The sequence below is a fragment of the Haliotis asinina genome, chromosome 3 (genome assembly GCF_037392515.1).
Source record: "Haliotis asinina isolate JCU_RB_2024 chromosome 3, JCU_Hal_asi_v2, whole genome shotgun sequence".
Lineage (NCBI taxonomy): Eukaryota > Metazoa > Mollusca > Gastropoda > Lepetellida > Haliotidae > Haliotis > Haliotis asinina.
The window spans coordinates 42,934,564-42,957,525 of NC_090282.1; the positions used below are offsets into that span (position 1 = coordinate 42,934,564).

Genomic DNA, 22,962 nt, shown 5'->3' on the forward strand with positions numbered 1-22,962 from the left:
ACATTGATGGAATATTGCAGCATCAAACTACACTCACTAACAGACCCTCGTAAACTTGCACATTTGTCATGTGGCATAAACCACACACCCTTGATAGTTATAACCATGGTGCATGTGTTAAGTGTTCATATCTTATCTGACTTCAAACGTACCATCTCGCAGGTATAGTTAAGCTTGTAGATGTGTCTATGCATTCTGAGAGCGTTAGGAAGACTTTACCAGACGAAAGATCTACCAATCAGGATCAAGTCTTCTTCAGGCATCACAGACTGAGGGCTTGATGGTACGCTGACCAAGGGTTGTGAGAAACAGCTCTTCTCGTATTTCCATCTTGTAACAGGTTTCAGTGGTAGGTGCAAGCCACAGGTACCCACTAAGTCCTGGTTTACTATCCAACCCCCTTACTTTTTGTATATATGGTATAGTAAGGGGGTTCGGTAGTAAACCAGGACTTACTTTATCGGTTTACGGAGGCGCAGTGGGCACAGTACAAGCGTCTACTTTACGGAGTGTAGGAAATGTGTCACACTAACACATAGGCCCTGAAAACATAGAATTTGATGGAAACAATCAACTGTTTATAAATGAAATTATATCCCCTAAATTATCTAAATTAGCTGTTATTACTGTATGATCATCAAGGACAAATTAACTGGGTACTGTCTGTCAGTAGCTTTATTCATGTGGTTATGTTATTTTAAGAAATTAAAATATTCAAAATTTAAATTCTCATAATCGAATAAAATGTCAACTTATTCCATCATTAAATACTACTTTCTAGAAGATTAATGAGTATTCATTGGTTTAGAGACACTAAAATCCTGTCATAATTGTATGTAAAAATGTGTGAAGTCCATTTCTGGTGTCCCCTGTCGGGAAATTGCTGGAATATTGCAAAAAGAGTAAAAGTGGGGTTAGTTTTCATGTACACCCCTGACCGCTTTGCATGTACGACAGGCCTATTGACCTAGCAGTATGAAGAACACCCACGTGATGGGAAAGGCGGCAAATGAATTTATCATAGACACTGACAAAGCACCCATCCACCCAATATTTTCAATATATAGTTAATTTCAGTGCAAAGTTCTGAGTGGCACTTAAATTGTGAATCGGACCACTCAAACGCACCAGATACAATCGGAACTGATGTTTCTGGAACCGTAATGTTAGAGCGTTTAACGAGATAATTGCTACTAAACATGTGGTGCAGTTGAAAGTACTGACGAACGGTTTCTCTAAAGGGGCGGTGGAATAGCCTAGTGGTTAAAGCGTTCGCTGATCACGCCAAAGACCAGGGTTCGATTCCTCCCATGGGAACTATGTGTGCAGCCCATTTTTGATGGGCTGATATTGGTGGAATATTGCTAGAAGCTGCGTACAACTAAGCTTACCTACTCTGGCACTAACTGCACATTAGCCGGAAGCGTCCGTTAAATCTCCAGTATGAAAAATAACCTTCCATGCTCAATGCCTGTATGTGATTTCAAGGGTTTTAATTATTGATTTGTGAAATGACTTAAGCTAACATGACAGGCGTGTATGAAAGGACGTGGAGATAACGTTAGTGACACTTGTCGCCCTAGTGTTTGCACGGAGGGATTTTGTTCATGAATGGAAACTTTGGAAATAAGGTTCCTGAATATGTCTCTTTGATTCTGTCTTGCTGGATCAGAACAACTACTCACACATACGGTCCCTTCTGTGAGGCAATTAACCGAACACACTTTGATGTTAGAATCTGCTGAAATAGTTAATTGGTGTGGGGAATTCGGATTGAGTTACTTTGTCTGAAATGAAAGATCGCCATGTTAGAGGTATGGATGAAGAAAGGTTGAGCTGATCGGGTGTCTTCATGTGAGTTTTGCGTCCGCCCACACATATGTAGGATGTGAATGTATACATTATCCCCCAAACGCTTATTATATGTTAACAGATTATCATGTGTGTTCAGATTCACCTCGATAGTTACAAGTAAACACAACACAGGCCATCCAGAAGTATTTTGCAAGCGTGGGTAACCGTATATGGAGAAGGGGCTCAGGCGGAGATGCATTTGTATTTGCGGGCTAACGATTAGTCAAATAATGACGTGTGTTTGACAACGTGTCTCCAAATGATTTAACATTTATTCGTTTGCAGTGCTAAAGTCAGTATGATTAGCATGCTTTCAATGCATTGCCGCTCCTGCGCCTGATGAACAAAGTCATGTCATGGTACCACGAGGTAAAAGGGGTGCATAAACTCTGTGCGTGTAATTAAATACTTCAGATTGAAAGTAGAATCGTAACCCTAATGAACAATTGTTTCTCTAGTGGAAATATCTGAATAGTTACACTGAAGCTGTTAAATCGTTACTACTTCGTGCCATCGTCTACCGACTGAACAAGAGACATGGCACAGTGTGGTCATCAAATCCCAATTGTTTACTTTACGTTAGGGTATTAACCTAGTTGATGCCCTTGGTGCATGTTAGAATGTTATAACTTTAGATGTTCATGTATATCTGTCTGTTTTATTAAGGACGCAATATGAAATAGCTGCTCTGAGTTACAACTCAATATGGTATTGGCATTGTCTAATGTGGAAGAAAATTATGTTCTGAAAGACATCGATAGCGCCTTCTTGGGCCATATTTAACACTGCAAATCTCCCTGTCGATGATGACTATGAGAGTCCAGTTCTGTGTTCGAGCGTTCGACGTCCTGATTACTTATCTGTGGTAGTCAATTCTAGACCTGCCGTCGTGAGATCAGACCTTGTTCACGCCAGTCTTTCCCAATACCAAGCTGAAACGCGGTGGATTAAACCAAAATACAGTTAGTCCAACAGAACTCACTCGTGGTGTGTAGGAACGTGCTTGTAACAGGTCAACATACCTCTTGATACCAAGTGACTGGGACGGCCTATACTGTAAACTCGATTCTTATCAGGAGGACCAATCACTTGAAGTTAATGCTTTTATCAGGCATAACATCCGGGGTATATGTGTATCATACACTACAGGTTCTGTATGGGTAACACGTATGTGCCTGGGCCTCTCTCTTGATTAATAAAGTAATGATTATCATTGCATTTTATCATGCTATACAGGAAATCGATTGCTGATACTGACTTCACTGGGAAGGTTGTCATGACTACAAAACGATGGAACACTTCCTCACCTTTAGGCATGGAGATTGTGATCAAATCCGATTTGAATTATGGCTGTGAAATCGATGTCTATTACATCCACACTCCACCCAACTGCAGCATGCGTTTCCGTGTTTTTCTGCCTCTGGCAATTCTATGGTGCACCGAAAGGGAAATATTGTCATTCATGTTAATTTTCAATGCTATGTTTTCTACGCCAACGTCACTCTCCACTGTATCAAAGTATCATTTCACTAAGTACTAAGGTGATCGTAAGTCACTAAGATAACATTAGTGCAATGTTAAAAAAAGGGGCATTAAGATTAACCTTCGTTAAGGTTGCTTTGTGAAAGGAGCCCCTGATGCCTGTTAGTTGTACACAGAGAGTCATTTCTCTAGTAAACAGACTGTGAAGACACATGCGCTCCATCAATCTGCCTCACAGTCCCTGAACAGCACGTATAATACTGAGCCGAAGTTTACGTAGACCGATGAAGATCAGTCCTACCCGGATCTTCAGAATGATGAAATTTGAAACGTTGATCATGATCATTATGTTCCCGCTGTAGTTGAAGAGTGTAATGTATTAGCCACATGAATAGACTGCACAGTGAAAATTTGAATTACAGGCACAGAGTGTCTTTAAATATAAATACAAGTGTGAACACAGAAAGTATTGAAAACGCTAATACATATCCCAGGCGACGTGACGCCTTTGATGGTGGCCTATGGACTTGCAGTTGCACACAACGTGTCAAACTCAGAAATTGCTGTCATCGTGAAAAGCTCGATCTGTGGTCATTCAAACGTTCGTAAATTCACACCATGCGAAGATTAACATCTGCTCAACGCCAAGAATACACTGGAATGGTTCGGACAGAAATGAGCCAACACCAGGTGTCCAATGGCATCGCAACACAACACATGTATCTGCATTGGTAAGGTGTTATAGAAACACTAATGACGTCGGCGATCACTCACGTGCTAGGCGTCCCCGAGTAACGACGCCAAGATGACAAATGGATTAGGGTGACTCATTTCCGACACAGCTTCCAGGTGGCAGTGGTCATGCCCCAGACCATTCCAGAACTGCATCGTATCCTTCCCAAAACTGCCAGAAATCGTTGTCGTCAGTTTGGGATTCGACAACAACGCTCTGCTGTACGATCCTTTCTGGCACAACGTCATCGAGACAACCAGACATAGTGGTCATACCCTCTCTTGACTTTGCGACTTCGCGTGAATTTCTGACGTCATCCTTTCTTTCTTTATGTGGCTAGTACAGAACAGCACAGTGTAAATGCTTTGTGATGCGAAGTGCCACCGAAAATGGCAGATCTCACCGATGTAATTCAGAGGTAAATATGCCAGTACTCCCATATGTTCTGCTATCAATAAACCAACGACTAATTGATAAGCCCAGACAAAGACAAAACACACGACTGCTTTCAACGGGCGCTTTACTGTACAATGCAAATAACATTAAAAATATTCAGTTTCAATAATATCAAAGAACAATTTGCCCTTTATTAGAATCATGCGTCATGTGCGATTTCTGAATGATATAGAAAGACTTCTTTCGCTTTGATAGGTCTCTTGTTTTGACGCCTCGCACCACAGCTTGTCAATTCAAAGACATGGGTCCACTTTCACAAAGCGATCTCAAGACGATCGTAACTCTCATAGCCTGACATTAAGACGGTTGTTGCGCTGAGATCACTTTGAGCAACGGGCCCGGATAGCGAAACAGATGTCATTAGGACAACAATGAATACATGCAATAAATAGCACGAATTAATGTAAGGGATGCTGTTATGCACACTGCCATTCCATATCAAATCTTGGTACGTATTTTAGGTTTAGCATGTCCAAACAACTGGACTGTTATCTAACACATGTTAGCACTGTCGGATTATATACAATGTACAGTCCATCGATTGTCTAGATGTCCGCAAATGTCTGCTAATTCCAGAGTCGAGAGTTACGACCCACATCCACATTCGAAGCGCTACATCGTTCGTAAACCTAAGAATGCTCCTTGGATCTGACCCATATACCTGTCTTAATTTGTAACAAGGAGCAACGCTAACATAAAAACGTGGGATTCGCACTTTTTTCGCAACAGAAAACTTTGACAGACTGTAGTTAACTGGCGTTTTTTTCATATCATACGATATTTGCGTGCTTTCGATATACAGTTGCTTCGTCTCAATATTACACGTTTCTTGATTTCACATGACATACATGTAATTATTAAAAATAAATAAGAATACATATTCATGTATTCGATCGTAACAAATATCAATTGTTATGTGCAGTAGCGTAAATTCTTATTTTTCATTGCGAGCAATCCGAGCTAATGTCTCTACATTACAAGTCTTGGTAGTGTTAACAGCAACGTATTGCTGGAGACAACTGTAAGTAACCTACAGAAGTCCAAATGTGTATAAATCACCATAGTGGTACTACCCATATCTTTTCAACAGCCTAATCCTCGTAAACTGTAGTCCGGGCAGGTCCAAGTATATGAACATAACCTGAAATGCAGTGTATGTAAACAACAAGTGATAACAGCGGTATAGTTTGGCAAAGGGAATACAGAATGTGACTTCTTCAAATCGGAATCGGAATCAACTCGCCATTCTCTCCACTGAAGCTGAATGCTGAATTGCATGAAGTTTGTTATTATGCTGGAATTGGCCATGCTTCTATTGAGTTTCATGTTCATGAGTTCAAATTTCAAGTTGACCAACTGGATATAACCATAATGGCTCTTTACAATAGACTGACTAGACACAACCACTGGAGATAACGACAAAGTCGGGAGCTGTGGTCTATCGATAATTAGTCATAATTCTTCTGACTGACAATAAAGCGGAACTTGAAGAAACTGCAATACGCAGGAGCTATTGACAATAACACACCGGAGAGAGTATGGAGACTGTACAGATGTGCACACCGTATTGCAGTTGGAAGCATGTCATGGGAGAGTTGTACACAACGAAATAAAAACCAGATATGTCTCGTGACCTTTCCATGCAAAAATATTGTGATCGTGGTTTAACAACTGATAAATGCCATCCTCCATTGTCAAGGTTTCGACCTTGACCTTATAAAGGCGAAGGTCAATGGTCATCAAACCGTGTTTTATGATTTCTTTCACACATTCACAAAATCACACTTTTACTCGCTTGAACCTTCTTCTCAAAGGGCCACCTTTTGTTTTCATGCTCTTGCTCCATCACGATACCATAATACGGTTCCTATTTCCTTCAATGTAGCACCTTTGGTGGGCGATGTTTAGTCACGTGACGTTGTTGCGCCACCAAGCCGCAGTGTTTAGCACATTATGCTTTGAAAACACGTCCGAAATGTTCACATACCATCACAGCTGAACAAGCACATAAAGCCTTCCACTATCACATATTACTTGAGCACCAAACTTGAAGGTGTCCACGTGATCCATCCTCAGTTGGAAGCGAAATGCAGGATGTCCAGTCACATCACAGTCAACACATTAAGTACACTCCACAACCAATCATAACCAGTTTCACACAGTGACCTCAAGGTCTTGCCGGAAGTACGAGTTTGTTCTTGACACTTTGGAAGTGGAATTTTGGGAGGAGGAGAACTGGTACATGCTGGGCGACTTCTCGGACCTGTCTGATCTGTCTGACCGTTGTGACGCCATGCTGGACACGCCGCTTGTCGTCGTGCTGCCGCTGGACCGACTGTCTTTACTCGACAACGTCGACGACGCATACTCAGACCCCTCTGCAAAGCTCCGCTCAAACTCTGAAAGAGGAAATAGTTTGATTGGATGCAAACACATAAGGAAGTTACAGAAGGTCCGAGGCAATGAATGAGTGAGGACTACATCTTGGATAGATAACCAAGGGCGTAGCTACCATTATTGAAATTGATTGTTGCTAAGAAGGTTGAGCAAGTACCCAATACTATCCAAATACGTATATATATCTGTCTATATCTATCTATCTATCTATCTATCTATCTATCTATCTCTATATATATAGATATATACCTCACTCATTCATTGCCTATATAGCTTTGCAACCTATGGGGCTTAGACGAAAAGATTGGCTTGCTACGCGCCTGATAACTAGCATATTAGTTTTCTGAACATGGCCAGTGTTCAATTTTTCTATGTAAAACCTGACGTTCAATATTTACATTGTTTCCAGGAACAATTAATTGTTTATTGTACATGTCCACTAAATGGACATGACCTAGCCACCATCCCTTCTCAACATCACATTGTCGACCCTACAAAAACAGTAGTAAAGATTGTATGCATTGCGGCAATCATGAATGTTTAACAAGGCTAGTGTAATACAAAAGTAATAACTCAGATAACTGACAATAACGTGAAGCATGTGTGCAAGAAACGTTTCTCTCACGCCAAGTGTACAACCGAACACAAACAGTATTCATAAAAAGCAATATTACGTCGAATCAATTATTGTTAGATCAACAATCACTAACTAAATGCCATTTTGTCAGTCTACTTCCGATATATTGATTTCTATGTCATCGAAAATATGAGCTGGTAGGAATTTACGTGGATAGTTTTGTTCCGTTGCCATAGAAACAAAGATACTTCCGGTATCTGAGAATTGGCTGGTCATTGTTTACAGTAGAGCGTGGTTGTGTGGGGAGTACCGCACCTTCAGTCATCAATGCTTGATGAATGTAATTCTCCCACGAGAGTGGGTGGTGAATGTACACTCGAATTTCCAGCGTGTGTCTGATTACTTTCAGGATCTCCCGATGTTAACATGCAATCTTATCTTACTACACTTGACTTCACAGCTAACCGACAAAAATATGCGCAACAGATAACATTGATCTACCGTTTGATGTTAATGAAAAGCACGCTGGTTGTTGCAAATCTTGTGTTACGAAATTGTTCAGTGGATCTCTGGAATTATCAAAATGTTTTGAAGTAATGAACGTGTGAACTGTTTACAAACCCACCTGTTCATAGTGGGTGAGTGACTTCTCATTGAGCACACTTTTATCAATATTCCAGCAATGCCACGATGGTGGACACCAGGAAAGTGCTTCGCTTATTGTACCCATGTGGGGAATCGAACCCGGATCTTCTCCGTGCCGATCGAACACTTTAACCATAAGGCTGCCTCATCAACCCACCTATTCAGAACTTCAGGATATTTGTGGTACCGCGACATTTCTAAAGCATACAACGCGACCTTAATGGCCAACTAAGAAAGTTGGCCAGAATGAACGGATTCGCTTTATAATAATGTGCTTAGATCCAAACACCACAGGCAAACACACAAGTACATAATTTTGGACATGTTAAGTGTCTATACATACCCATAAGATTAATTCGACACATGTTTCTACCATGGTCATCAGGTGTTTGGTCATGGGATTACAATTCGTTTCATCTGTAAGTCTTGTTTTTAGACAGGGTCGTGTATAAGTGGTAAGTCTAAATACGAAACGAGCTACAGTCTCAAAGCCAAAATGCATATCCATAGTCTAAACATAATAATCTTCTGCTAAGAATACTTCGTACCACAGCAACATACTCACCTGATATTTCCCAGTCTTCCCAGTGATCTTCATCGCCTTCATCAAGATCATCCTCCGAACATTCCTCCCACAGGGCCCTTTGTTGTTTAATACTTTCTATTGTCTCCTGGCAACGCTGCAGTTGCCCGAGCAATGCTTTGTCCTGAACTCGCATCGTCTCCTGGAAAAGAAATGACATGTGTCATACGTTTGTATTTAAATTTTCCTACTTCTTTGTTTCAAACGATTAATGTGGTTTGACGTGTGCTCGTTGGAAGTTCCGTAAAATACATTTCAGACCAGATTTTTCGACTTTGAAAGGTGGAAAATATCCCCAAAACTTCACAGAGAACAATTAGTTCATTTTTAGTTAAACAGAAACAAAAAGGTGGACTGAAACGGACAGAAAATCGATACCAGTCCATAGATATGGTTGAGTCAATCAGTCAAAAACCCAGTTCACTCTCAGTTCCATAGTTCAGAGTTGGTCCAAAGACCTATGTGCTTTGAAGGGCATTTAGAAGCGACGATTGGTCAACGATTTTAAAAATATTTGTTAAACGCGACACGAGTTCTTACTTAAAGTCTTAATATGGACAAGCTACTTGCGGACAAGGACTGATCGAAATGTTTCACATGACATTTTCCCCGTGAAGATCCCGTGATTAGAACTGATCTTCAGTAACCCATGCATGTCGTAAAGGCGACTAACGGGAACACTTGGTCAGCCTGAGGTTGACACATGTCATCGTATCCCCAATGCGTAGATCGATGATCATGCTGTTGATCACTGGAGTGTCTGGTTCATACACTATTATCTACAGGCCGCCGCGATACAGTTGGAACACTGCTCAGTGCGGGTAAAACTAAAATGATTCACTCACATAACACATAACGAATTACATCGTTAACCTCTTAACTTTGCGTTCCGAAAACATCGTAGCATGGCTGGTTATGGAAATTGACGAAAAGGCGTTTTGATCCGAGTTCAGATGCATATTTAATAAGAGGGCGAGGTTAACGAGGGTTGTTAGTTCAAGTACTACGGAAGAGAGACACATGGTAAGTTAGATTCTGCAAGAACACGAATGTTGTTTTCCCAGTGCAGCGAGTACATGAGATCGTCATGTCAATAATTTATAATGTTTCCTTTCGGTCATTAAGCATGCTGAACTGGGATTTCAGCAAATGGTTAGAAGTTCCTTCACAACTGTCTCCATTTGCCAGACATACACTCGATCGTTGTACATACAGCCTGACGGTAACCGTGGCATGACCGTCCGAGGACATTTGGACCTACGGTCGTACATAGGGCTGTACACACTAAATGGAGACAGTTACAGTGTCAACGGCGTTAGGTTCATTGACTACAAGGGCGTCAGTTCACATGATATTTGTAAATGATGAGTCAGCTTTCACAGCAATGTGCCAAGGATCTTATTAGACCCCGTCCACCAACATTCCAGCAGTATCACGCAGAGGGAATGTCCAAATGGACCCATGTCTCGATGTAGCCATGTTGGGAATTAAACCGGTCATCATGAGTGGCGAGCGAACGCTTTCACCACTTGACTTGGACTACCACTGACAAAAATTAAGGAGCAAAAGATTTGCAGTGTCGGTGAACCAAGACCTGTCACTGGTCAAACTGGTGTATCTGAGGAAAATGTCAATTATTTTACGTTTTGCATGAAAAGTGTGAACAGAGGAATATAAAAAACTGGGAATAAGAAATCAAAAGCGTTCAAATATTTTCCCAACCTTTGGGACTTAATTAAACCAGATTCACGCTGATTTGTATAGTATTGTCTTCCATTGAATCGGTATTGATACCAAACCTTTAGCCACCTGATCAATAGGTGTTATCGATACAGTGGCCTCGGGGTGCAGTTTCTAGTGTAAGGCTTATAGATAACAGACCGAGGGCTAAGTCTGGCATTCGGATCTGACTGAATCATTTTCTTGCCCGATTGACGTATTGATGTATTCAACGGCAAAAAATCGAAACATCATCAGACTCGAAATCACAACACGCATCCCTGACAGCGAAAACCCCTCTGGCTAGAAAACATTAACTATTGATGTTTGGTTGATTGACGGAATTAGGTAGAATAAACAATCCGTCCATCTAGGGAGGCAATATTCTCAGGAGATGGTATAGGGAAACACAGCGCCTTAATATAGTGAGCAACTGAACCTGAGTCAGGAGAAAGGTGGCACATTGACAAATTGTTCCTTGTGATCGAGGGAGTGATTTCTACGCATCTTTTTGCCACTGTTCCAGCAAAATCATGGCGGGGGACACCAGAAATGGTCTTCAAACATTGTACCCATGTCGGGTATCGAACCAAGGTCTTCGGTGAGACGAGCGAACGGTTTAACCCCTAGGCTTCCCCACCGCTCCAGTTCATATTGTGTATAAAACGTCAAGCCAAAGAATACCCAGACTCGATTATCCGTCCAATCAGATTGGACTTTGGATGGATGCGTCCAGTCGCAATAACCTGTTCAATTGCAGCCTAAACACAACCTCAACTATAGGATGCAATAATGAAAGCCATTTTAACAGCTTCTACGGCCGAGTTGCAATCACGCCCGCTGTCAGAAGACACCTCTACGACTCATATTTACAACATGTGGGCTCCTACTAGAACCAGCAGCATGACCAGTGTACATAATTGATGAGGAAACATGGGGGTTGTATACAGGATCAATACAAATCTACTCCGGGGACACCTGGTGTCGGACTGTACAGGGAAACGATGAAGATTGTGTCTGGTTGGACGATGACTGAATGATGAAGTGTCGAATCTATAGTCCAGTTTTACTGGACTTCGCCACGTGTTTTCCCTTTCTAGACTAATAAAGTGTAAGTAGGACTCGCAAAGTGTGATTAGTATTGCCTGCATTTTAGTTCTCTGTATACCCCAATGAATGACTCCAGGGCCTCCCAATGGTACCCCTTGAAGATTCTAGTTAGAATACTTGTCGACTACTGGGATCAGGTGGTGGGCCTCACTGACTTGCTTGACACGTGTTATATATGTCGATTTCCTTAGATCGACGCTGACGCTGTTTATCACTGGATTGTCTGATCCGGACTCTTTACAGATCCGTCACCGTCACCATAAAGCCGGAATATTGCTGAGTGTGGCGTTAAACAACAAATCAACCAACCTAGTAACTAGTATCGACCAATCAAGCGACCAGTACAGACCTGACATCAGTTACCTTCGGTTCCTACATATAGCAATAGAAATATCCTAATTTTCTACACACAGTAATTCCGTGTATTGCAGTTAAATCTGATGCCCCTAACCTTCAATGCTATTTTGATTTTTTATATACTGAAATGCGAGGGCGCGAATATAAATATAAACTTCACATAACAGCCATTAGCTATCCCATTCTCACCAGCTGTTGAAATCAATGTATTTGAACCGACGCTGCATAAATGAACCACAACCGGTATTCATACAGTTCAGCTATTGTTAGATATATAGACATGGGATACTACGCATTGCTATAGAACACGGGCTAAGCCTGATGTTGGAGCGATCTATGTATGATAGGTAGGTATTTGTATACAGGTGATCGATCCGGCAATATACAGGAATTTGATTGACGAAGTAAGTAGGTCGGTAAAGTAATAACCTGACAAATATCAATAACTTCCAGTCCATAGCAGGTGAACACGCATCTACAGTCCTTGGATATAAACATTGCACACACTATTTCCAGATGCAACAAACAAATGAATGAATATTGTTTTGTGGTGTCAGTTCAACAGTGGACATGGTTTTACGCCGCTTTTGGGGCAATATTCCTGCAAGATCACGAAGGAGGGCACCAGACATGGGCTTCACACACTGCACCCATGTAGGGAATCGAACCAGGGACTTCGACATGATGAGCGAACGCTTCAATCACTTGGCTACCCCATCACCCCGTCAGTTGCACAAGTGAAGCAAATGGAAGATACATGCTAAAATAATTCTTCTAAAACTTTTTCCACACTTACGACGGATGATTCCAAGGATCCCCGTGAGAGATCGCCCTAACCCATTAATTACTTTGTCTCAAGCTCTGTGAACTCGTGTGAGCGATATACACGGCTGTTGCCAATTTGTCTGTATCCAAGTATACCGTGACCCGGGGAGCTAGACGTCTCTCCACTGTATCCTCCATATGTCAACATTCATTACTAGAAGAAGTGAGAGAAACACCTTGCAGTCTTCAGTACGTACATTTCTGATCTCATACACGGAAACGTTTGATAACTCTTGACATATGCGCGCTTGTGTTTTCCACAAACAGAATTATTGCTGATGCCCCCAAATCATACAGAAGAAATATTTCCAACTATGGAAGATTGTATTTGGATCCCACGTTTTATCGTTTGCTAATATATAATGGAGTAGGTATGGCATACATATGTAGACGCTGACACAATAATGCTTTTAGTATTGAGCGCCGATATAGCAATATTTCAGCATATCACTGCGTCTTGAGAACAGACGGGTCTGTACCTAACACACAGAGGACCAATGGCCTGTGTTTGGAAAGATTCAAACTCAATCCATTAAGTCGCTTAGTCCGACCACTTGTTCCACACAGTCTTTTCATAGGACAAGCACATTCTCTAACCCGAAGCCACCTCTATGGTACCAGTCTATTTACTAGTTCCTTTCAACAACTGGGGTAATCAGACGCATCACATACGCGTCTTTAAGAGCATTGTGCAGTATACTTCTCAAAGGGTTACATTCCATGCACATTAATGCACCAATAAACATCACACGAAAAGCATTCCACAAAAAGAATTCTCTGTTTGGTACCAAAAGGGCGATACCACTGGAAACATGGCTTGGCTGCCAACATCAACACCCACAGGTGCTCACCGATGATGTTGCGATGATGTGTGCTGAAGTTAACGCACGCCACGTGATGACTACCTCCCCACAAAGAACATCTTCCATAGCACCAAAACACCTGGGAACTATGTGTATTTATATTCTTCTGCACGGGCTGCTTACTGGGTTGTATCGAGTTACAACGTGAAAGAGGAAGTGTTGTTCTACGGCAAACGGTCTGCTCATCTACTGAGAGCCTGGTTTATCTTTACTCCGGGGTGTGGTTGACTTCATGTTCCATTTAACCTACAACTATAGCTTAATTCGTGTAACGCCGTATAATAAAACATGGAATATTCAAGCTATATGATGGCAGTGTGTAAATAACCGAGCCTCCACTTGGCAGACCTTGAACTGACGCCATGGCTATCGAACTAAACAACTGGGATAAGATGATATTTGTCAACCACGTACCCTGTCCCGTTGGGAGTCTTCTCCGACAGCATCGGTTACTGAACGCCCAGTTCGAATCTTAAACGTGTCTTATCCTAAGAGGTAACAACTGTATGGGAATACGAAAAAAACTGACAAAAAGGCAGTGTTCGCAAAGATAAACAAAGCATCCACTGGGGTGTTTGGCGTCCGGTTACCTGCTTGGCACTATCTGTCCAGAACCGTGCATTGAGAAAATGCTAACTCTTTGGTAATACTGTTTTTAACTGTACCCTAAATCCTTACATTCACTGACAGCATTGAGGTTGCTTTCCTGTTCTTCCAGTTCACTTATCAATCCTTCTGTATCGTGTAGTCTTGAGACAATCAGCTTGGATAAAGACGGGACAATACGTAAGAAGCTTATAGTCATGTCATACCGATCCCAAACCTGTGAGTTCTATAATGACGTAGCATGCTGTAATAGTAGTCGATGGTTGGTGGCAGAAACCATTTCATGCTTCCTATGTACATTATCACTGATGTTTACTATACAAATAGTGGTTATCCTGACTTCTGGAAAGTCTGTAGATACGTAAGAAGGTACAATTTAAGAATATCCTGTGTGCCTATTTTGAACTGAATTTTTTTTTTTAAAAAAAGACCCTATTGTACCGAGAATGTGTCTCTGAGATGCAACTTTGAAGTCGTTTCCTTGTAGATGAGAACAATTAGTAAAATCTACTTTCTGACAACCCAATGAACCTGCAATCAAGACCCCCTCTTCATGTTGTGATTGAGGAACTTGACGAGGTTGTGATAGCGCCATGTCTACATGGATAAGGCTGGCCTATGGCGTGACGCAAGCAATGAAGCCAGGGCTGGTTGGCATGAGATTACAGAGTGACAGATCTCGTTAGTCCGCCATTATCTCTATCTGTCTGCAGACAAGAGACACGGCGTGGAGCTGTACATGCAACACGGAGACGCTTACCTTCAGACTGCAGGTTGACATAGGTTAATACGTGCGCCTGTCTGACGCGAACGAAATGTACACCATTGTGTAAGGTTTTCGTTGGAAAAAAACCAGAAAAAAAAACAAGATAACAACGTTTTACGTCAACCTTTGTTGAACTGTTATAATACTGAATACAGTTTAAAGATCATTTCAGCATTTCGACATAGAGATTAGAGATTATTTTCTTTACGGAATATATTCTCTTGATTATATCCAGGTATTTAAAAACACAGGTTTTGTTCATCCTGTAAAGTGATGGTGTACACCCCATCACAAAGATGACCAATCGAAGCTGTCTAGACTAGAGCTTAGTCTCTGAATATATATAATGTTGATAGGAACAAATAAACCCATATAAACTGAAAGGCAGCCCCAGTGAGATCTGAAATTCAGAACCTGAAGAAATCTAGACTTGCTTCACTTAGAGCTTTAGCATTGTAGGGAGGGTTAGGCAGTTGATAAAATGGTTCACGGACTGCGAGACACAGTAGAAGTTGCCTTTGACAGCCTTGGTTTATTAAACAGCTCTTCCGTCCGACTTGGCGAGTAGTCATTACATGGAAAACTATTGACAACTAACGAGCAAACTCAAAGTTCTATTTACACATTTCCTGTGCATATAATGTAATCGAATCCTAAATTAGACCTCTCAGTACTGTAACATGGCTTCAGTCATGCGACACATGCTGGTACAATTACATAGCATTACATGATCAAAGTAACAATGCAATTCTTAATAGAAGAAACACGTTTTACACAATCCATATAACTGTATCCAATTAGCACAGACGCAGCTGCCCGTAATGACGTGCAACCAGCAACACATATTCACAATTGTCCGAAAGTTGTTGACCTTGATATGTGACCACACACACTTGGTGACTTGATTGACACGGAAGTCTTAAGAACTAAATTTTAAAAAAGTGAGAGTGTCCACTACACGCGACTGACATATATCCTGTGGTAACCGACCGGCAGTCAGACAGAACCAGGTGTCCGGCCTTGGAAATGTCCTTGTGTTTATCGGGGAAAACGTCGGGCAGGCACGATCTCTAAGGGAACAGCTGGCTCCACACCTAACATGACTCAACAAAATTGCTGAATCGGCGATAAAGAACTTTGGAAACAGCAGAAATAGACACGTTTCCAACAACTGAATGGAAGAAACTGTTTGAGGTTGCTAGTTTTCCTAAATTATCTGAAAAGGTTAATTGTTATGAATAACTTGTAGAAATAACATCTGAAAAGGCCGCATTATTCAGTAGCTAGTTAAAAAAAGTAGCTTCCGGAGTCGTAATGGTGCAATCAGCCCGCCCATATATCTACCATGTATCTATTGTGAGACAGGGATCAACCTTACTGAACAAACATGGGTATACTAATTTCTAACAAAGGGAAACGATACTTTCTGTATGCACATTACGCATTTCCTGGGAATGATTCTTTAAATCCTTTAAGAGTTTGTTGTACAAATATATACTGCAATCACTCCTTGAAAATAACGTTGAAAAAGCGTAGGAAGGAAATGTGTATGTTGATGTTGTTTTGTGGATTTATTAACGTGCTGAACTCTCTCTCTCTCTGTCTCTCTCACACACTCGTAAAGTTTTAATTGTTGTCATTATTGGCTCAAAGAACATGGCCCATTTTGTTCTGACTGGATGTTGCTGAGCAGCTGAGGTCATTGCCCTGTGTTGCCGAGGGCCCCTTGCTGGGGAACTGAGGATAGCTTACTCTATTCAGTTTACTCTATTCACCGTGAATACTCTTACAGCCATTACATCAAATCCCTATTACAGCAACACCCAATCTACACTGAGAAAACAGCGGCCAGCACTTTACATGTGCAACACATCGTAACACATCACCCAAACGCTATTAAGTCCACACTACCTATACTCTCGTCCAGCGAACCTTGAATTATCTCGCTTTTGCCCTGGGGAGACGGGCCTCCAAAAATGTCAGGTCTGACATTAGTAGTTATCAAAGGCCTCCTCCAAGCACAACATCACCTTATATTTAACATCCATGGCTTCAATTCAGGCACAGCCTTCATTAATCATTCAATTTAAATCTAATCAGGGCCTTTGAGGTTGATATAGAGAAGTGCGGATGCTAATCGGCAGTGCTGAATAAACCCAGTGATGGTTTCGGCCGATATGAATACGACGTTACTTCACTTAACGCCGGATGTAATCTGTATTGTGTAACCGTGTGGCTGAAGGCTGACAAAGTTACATCAAGATCAATACAAAGTCTTTATCTTGACAAAAATAACGAGTAGGAGATTTTTGGTTATTGACTGTGAAAGGGGAAGGATGAACAGAACCTGCGTCCAGATCTATTCAGAGAACTCCCATTACAACTTAATAAGAGGCATGTAAGGACAGACGTTATCGCTATCACTGTAGGCAAACTTCTACCGCATGTTTCCTCTTGTTTACTTTTAAGACTTCAAACATAATGTCCGATGCAGTTTCATACCGAATTGTTTTCAGTTGACTGTTGCCCTGCCTTTACGTGTGATTTGGCTACATACACATTGGTGACTCGACACATGTTGAAATGATGGTCTGTGTTTCATTAATATTAAGCCATACTGAGCCTGAAATCAATGTACCAGTCTTGACTATGCGTCAGATCTAGATGATAAGTCTCCGGGCTCCTTTTTATGTTATTTTCTGACAATAACTTACCAGCCGCATTTTCTGTAAGACATGCTCATTTCAGCCTGCTCAGAAATCGGCGAATATATGTCAGCGTTAATTGACATAGGACACCTGGCTTCCTGAAGAAATTACGGCACATGTCGGTCTTCACAAATGTCTAAGACAAATATGTTTCAACCCATGGACAGATTGGTAACTTTACATGTACTCCGTCTTAATTCGGAATAGAAACACGTTCTCTTCAGTTGTGAATTCGGCTAGCATTTATCACAAATGCAAATTTACAAGTTACGTGACTTTACCTGTTGGGTTTTAGATCACCCCAGGCTATTTACGACATTGTACGGACTTGCAGCAGCAAGGGGAACATTAAATAAGCAAATTAGCCAAGCGGATTACGTCAATAAAACATTTAACATAGCACAATGTAACAATTAAAGCACACAGCCTTTGATCTAAATGCACTGGCAGCTTGGTGCTCGGGCTGACCGCGTGCAAACGTCCACCTGTGGTGGTTTAATGGACATCAACGCTATCATTATATTACGTGACAAGGGTGGAGAATCGAGGTAATTCAAAATGGCCGCGAGCACTTTGCAAGATTGGGCAGTGATGTTACACAATGAAGTTCACCCCTGGGACATGATATAAAGGATATGATTATTGATAACATTCCTCACACAGCGATCGTGGTTGCAATTTTCATCAAATGTGTCCAACATTACAATATTTCTGATAAAAGTATTGCCGCACAGGTATTACATTCTCAGTCAGTCAACCATACACTAACTGAACACTAAGCATCGCCGATATCGTTGTTTCAATATCATATGATATTTTTCCAATGGCGTATGAATACACACGAACCCCTAACGTAAGAATTTAACTCTCAAACCCCTGTGTAGACACTACACCATGTGTAAATAAACATATGACACAACGAGATATTATTGCACCTTTAGGACCCGTGAAAATCCCGGTTAGAAATGATCTTTAGTAACCCATGCTTGTCGTAAGGGACGACTAACGAGATTGAGTGGTCAGACTCGCTCACTTCACATGTCATCGGTTCCCAATAGTATTGTTGAATGCTCACACAGTTGATCACTGGATTGCCTGCTCCAGACTCGATTATTTATTGACCGCCGATATATAGCTGGAATATCGTTGAAAGCGGCATGAAAGTAAACCCATTCACCATTGGACACTTGGGTGTAAATTGTACTGCATTCACGATAAAAGTCAGAAATATGGGACATGGGTTTCCTATGTATTTGTACCATTGTACATGAACCCTGAACTCAAGACTAATCAAATGAATTTGTGAATTTATCAGTGGTTGACAGTTTATCCTTTGTTAGGGTTAATTGGTGGGTTTTGTTTGCACACTAACACTTTTTCAAGGGCATGTACGTGTTTATGGTCACATAAACAATGAATTCTACCATCCGTTCGAATCAAACTGCTTTTCACTATGACGTAATGTTTTCTCAAGGTGGTAGACCTGTGGTAATTAATTTATATATCGCAATAAAACAGTGATTGTGAACATGATTTGTCATTTTCGCTGGAAGTATCTATATCCTCCTTGGGTTCAGCTCAGTAAGTACAGTAAATAAGCAATAAACAGACAGACAAGTGTCAATTGTCCAAAATAGGCGGCTGCCGACTTCGCAGTGTACTCTTTTAAGATTAAATGAACACAGCCTAGATCCTAGAAGATAGTTACACTTAATATGTCACAGCCAGGGTATTTGCTGAAGGTTTCCCCCGATAATTTAACATTTACCTTAGAAGTTCAGTATGTATACAAGTATATATCAGAGTGAGTATGGTTTTACGCCGTTTTATGCAATATTGCAGCAACATCCTACCAGAGACACCAGAAATGGGCTTCACACATTGTACACATCTAGAGAATGGAATCTGTTTCTTCGGCCAGATGAACGAACGCATTAACCACAAAGATTATCCCACTCTCCACTTTGTATACAAGGTCAAGTATGTTTCAATGTAATACAACATCGTATATATATGAGCAGACAGAAAGGGTTGTAGATCAGTATATTTACAATGTACAAGGTCCGACATGAAAGGGCTTTTGAGAAATGAAGTGATACTAACCATGATACTATCTGTCACTGGCAACCACAGTAAACACATCGGAAATTATAAATGCATATTACAAGTGAGATAAGCCATTATAGACCCTCGCTAAGAATACAGTAATGTCAGTTGGAAGGATTAAGTTGATCCGAACATAAAATTTAAACAAATACCTAGCCGGCATACTGTACGTGACACATATTCGCATGCTACGCAATAATACAAGCAACAAAGACCTTTCCATTGGCACAATACATCCATATAAATCTCAAAGCGGAGTGCTTGCCAAATGTTCTGCATTCAGAAACAATCGCATGTTTCCGTATAGTTTAAGGTCACCCTGCTTCTTGTCCGAGCGCACATAGATAATATTCCACTGCAATCATTTCACAGCTGCGTTACCTCAAATTTGTCCATATAACCCTGTTGGGGGCATGTTTTTTTCTTCGTAAAGGAATCGAACACTTACTGTTGTAGGAAAATCGATATACCCCCCAATCTCCCTGGTTAGGTGAACAGTAATTTGAAATCTGACAATGCTTTGCATCAACAAAAGAGATATCATGTCCTTCTCGAACCAGAAATAATCGGTTACGTGGTTTTCGGGCATTAACAGTTCGTAATGGGCAAACTTTTCAGATGGAATATTGATGATTAATTTTCTGAGTGGGAACGGAAGGGCGACCACAGAATGCCAAATTCGATCATTCCAATCAACTTATAGAAATTGGACCTACAAATACGCTGCACGTGTAACTGGAGCTCAATCTTCTGATAAAATACGCCTGGGGAGATTCAAAGTCATCTAAAACTGAAGCTATAGGTATTAATCAACGTTCAGAGAAAAGCTCTCTACCTGGAAACAGAAAGACAAGGGCTACTTCTACAGTATCATGTAAACTAGATGGAGGAGGATCAGTGGCTATTGTAGACGTGTTCACATGCTTGTGTTGTTCGCAGAGTGATCAATTATATTGTTCTGACCCCTCTGAATGGGTTCAGGTGTTACGGACGTCAATAGGTCATAAACTGGAGGTAGGTAAACATGGTGTAGCAGGGCGGAAGTATTTGTAGGAACACGCTGACCACTGGTCAAGCCGATATTATAAACATGTACACAGATGCCAGCCTTCTTAGTGCATTAACTACCTCTCAAATAACTTGTAGTTAGGGTCAAGACCTCATGCAAAGGTCAACGAATGCCATAGTCTATTAACTCCTAGTTTCACAATAAGTTTGTTTCAAATTCTACAAGACATGGTGTTTTGGTATTTTCTGTCAGTCTATTACAATGACTTGGGGGAGTTCTTGTCCATTATATTTTCATAAACACATTTTTTGCACTTCTTGTAGCATTTCCAAAGGGAGACATTTGGAATAATAATTCATGATCCCCTTCTACTAATGGCTATATTCTGTTTGCCCTTGCTAGCGTAGAAATGTTTCACCAAGGCTAAATAACTGAATCAATTCTAAATACTGATGTCTGTGTCCTTTTTCTGACTACACAGCAACACCTCCCGCCTACCCGCCTACCCGCCTACACCAATAGACTTGAAGTGATAACCCACGCCACACGTATCATATTTTGTATAGACCATGAAGTATTCAACACATTCCATCATATACACCGAGTGGGGTCCTACCGTACCCCATTTTGTTTAAACCAGGTGTTAAAACACCCTTATACACTGCTTCAGAGCGTCGGGTTCACCTACTTGAGCACTCGGCCGTCATATGCCCCAGCCATTCGAGTGAGATTTACAACACATACATGCCGAATTCCGAGAGTCTGTATGATACAGCTTTACGCTGTAAAGCTATAAACCCCCTGCTGAAAGTGACGGGCCGGGAAAACAGGTTAGGACAGCCATACATAACCCGATAGGACAGTACGTAGCTGGTTCGTTTGCGGTTGTCAGGGAGAAACTATTAGATATAAAAAACACATTTGATTTTCACGTAATACATCTACAGCAAACGTTTTTAACTACTGATCACCAGACATTTCCCAGGGAATAATTTACTGCTTGAACGTTTGGTTGGGAAATACGCGTGGGCTTCGCTTCTGTGTAAGCAGGAAATCGCAAGTCGTTTGGATAAGGTTTGACTAAAAATATCTATTAAGGTCTTTTTATCTATTCAATAGCATTTGTAATTGTATGGCAGATCTTAATTTCATCTTAAAACCTTAACAAATGCTCTACGAAAATTAGTTCTTTGAAAACCTAGAACTGGGATACGCCCTTGTCAACTCGAACAATGTCAACCCGACCTTGAAACTGACCTGTTAATTCCTATCGAATCTGAGCATAACACATCACGGAGGTAACTAAAACATACAGATGATCAGACGGATTGATTTAAGGGCTACTTTGATATAGCAACAGCAATAGGTAACCCATGACACATCACATTTTCAACGACTAATGTTCGCAATGTTTTGTTTTAGCGTCCATAACTTGATGATCTACGTAAGGATACTTTGAAATGAATCACCATTCTAGATAGATCGCTTCCTTTAAACTGGAAGCTCATGAAGCGATTTTAGCACTTTAGCACAATGGCCGCCACGCCTTCTCAGCAGACTTAAGACTACCTCCTGAACGCAAGGGTAGACTACAATTACAACTGTCGCTACTTATCATAGAACATAGAAGAGTGTTACATTAATAAACAGTGCTGCTTTGTCTGTCTACTCGGATATCTTGAAGTGCAACAGAAGCAAGCATTATCTCCTTCAAAACACAAGAGTGTGTGATTTAACGCCTGAAGCTATGCATGTATAAGGTTCTGCACAACAATGTCTAAACTGAAACGGCATATGAAGTCTCACTCCCCAAACCGAGTAAGATCGGTGTGTGCTGCTCTATGGTTGATGCGGTTTGCAAAACGATAACATCTGAATTAACACTGAAGATACACAGGTATAGCAGGTTTGACGTTTGAACATATAATTATCCATGATAAGAATGACGATGGTATCATTGGTTTAATTTTCAGCACAATTCCGTCATCATTCCGTCATCATTCCGTCATCAAAAACATTGGGCATCCTGTTTACGTCTTATATGATCATTTGAGGACAAACACAAACACCTATTCATAATTTTCACAGCAAACATCTTTATGTTCGCCTTTGTTACAATTATTTCCTTAAAGAGAGTAAAATATTTTGAATCAGACGTCGTTTCGT

At 41.0% G+C, this 22,962-nt stretch overlaps 1 protein-coding gene across 3 annotated transcripts in view; it reads right to left on the bottom strand.

The window, feature by feature from the left end:
- Positions 1–4,572: 4,572 nt before the first annotated feature.
- The window catches only part of LOC137278054 (uncharacterized), a 44,642-nt gene continuing 26,252 nt past the window's right edge, over positions 4,573–22,962 (bottom strand). For all 3 annotated transcript variants that reach the window (XM_067810122.1, XM_067810120.1, XM_067810119.1), the window contains 2 exons: positions 8,710–8,869; positions 4,573–6,924 (listed from right to left, as the gene is read on the bottom strand). In XM_067810122.1, coding sequence (XP_067666223.1) covers positions 6,680–6,924; positions 8,710–8,869 — 405 coding nt within the window. In that variant the 3' untranslated portion in view covers positions 4,573–6,679. The remainder of the gene's footprint in view (positions 6,925–8,709; positions 8,870–22,962) is intronic.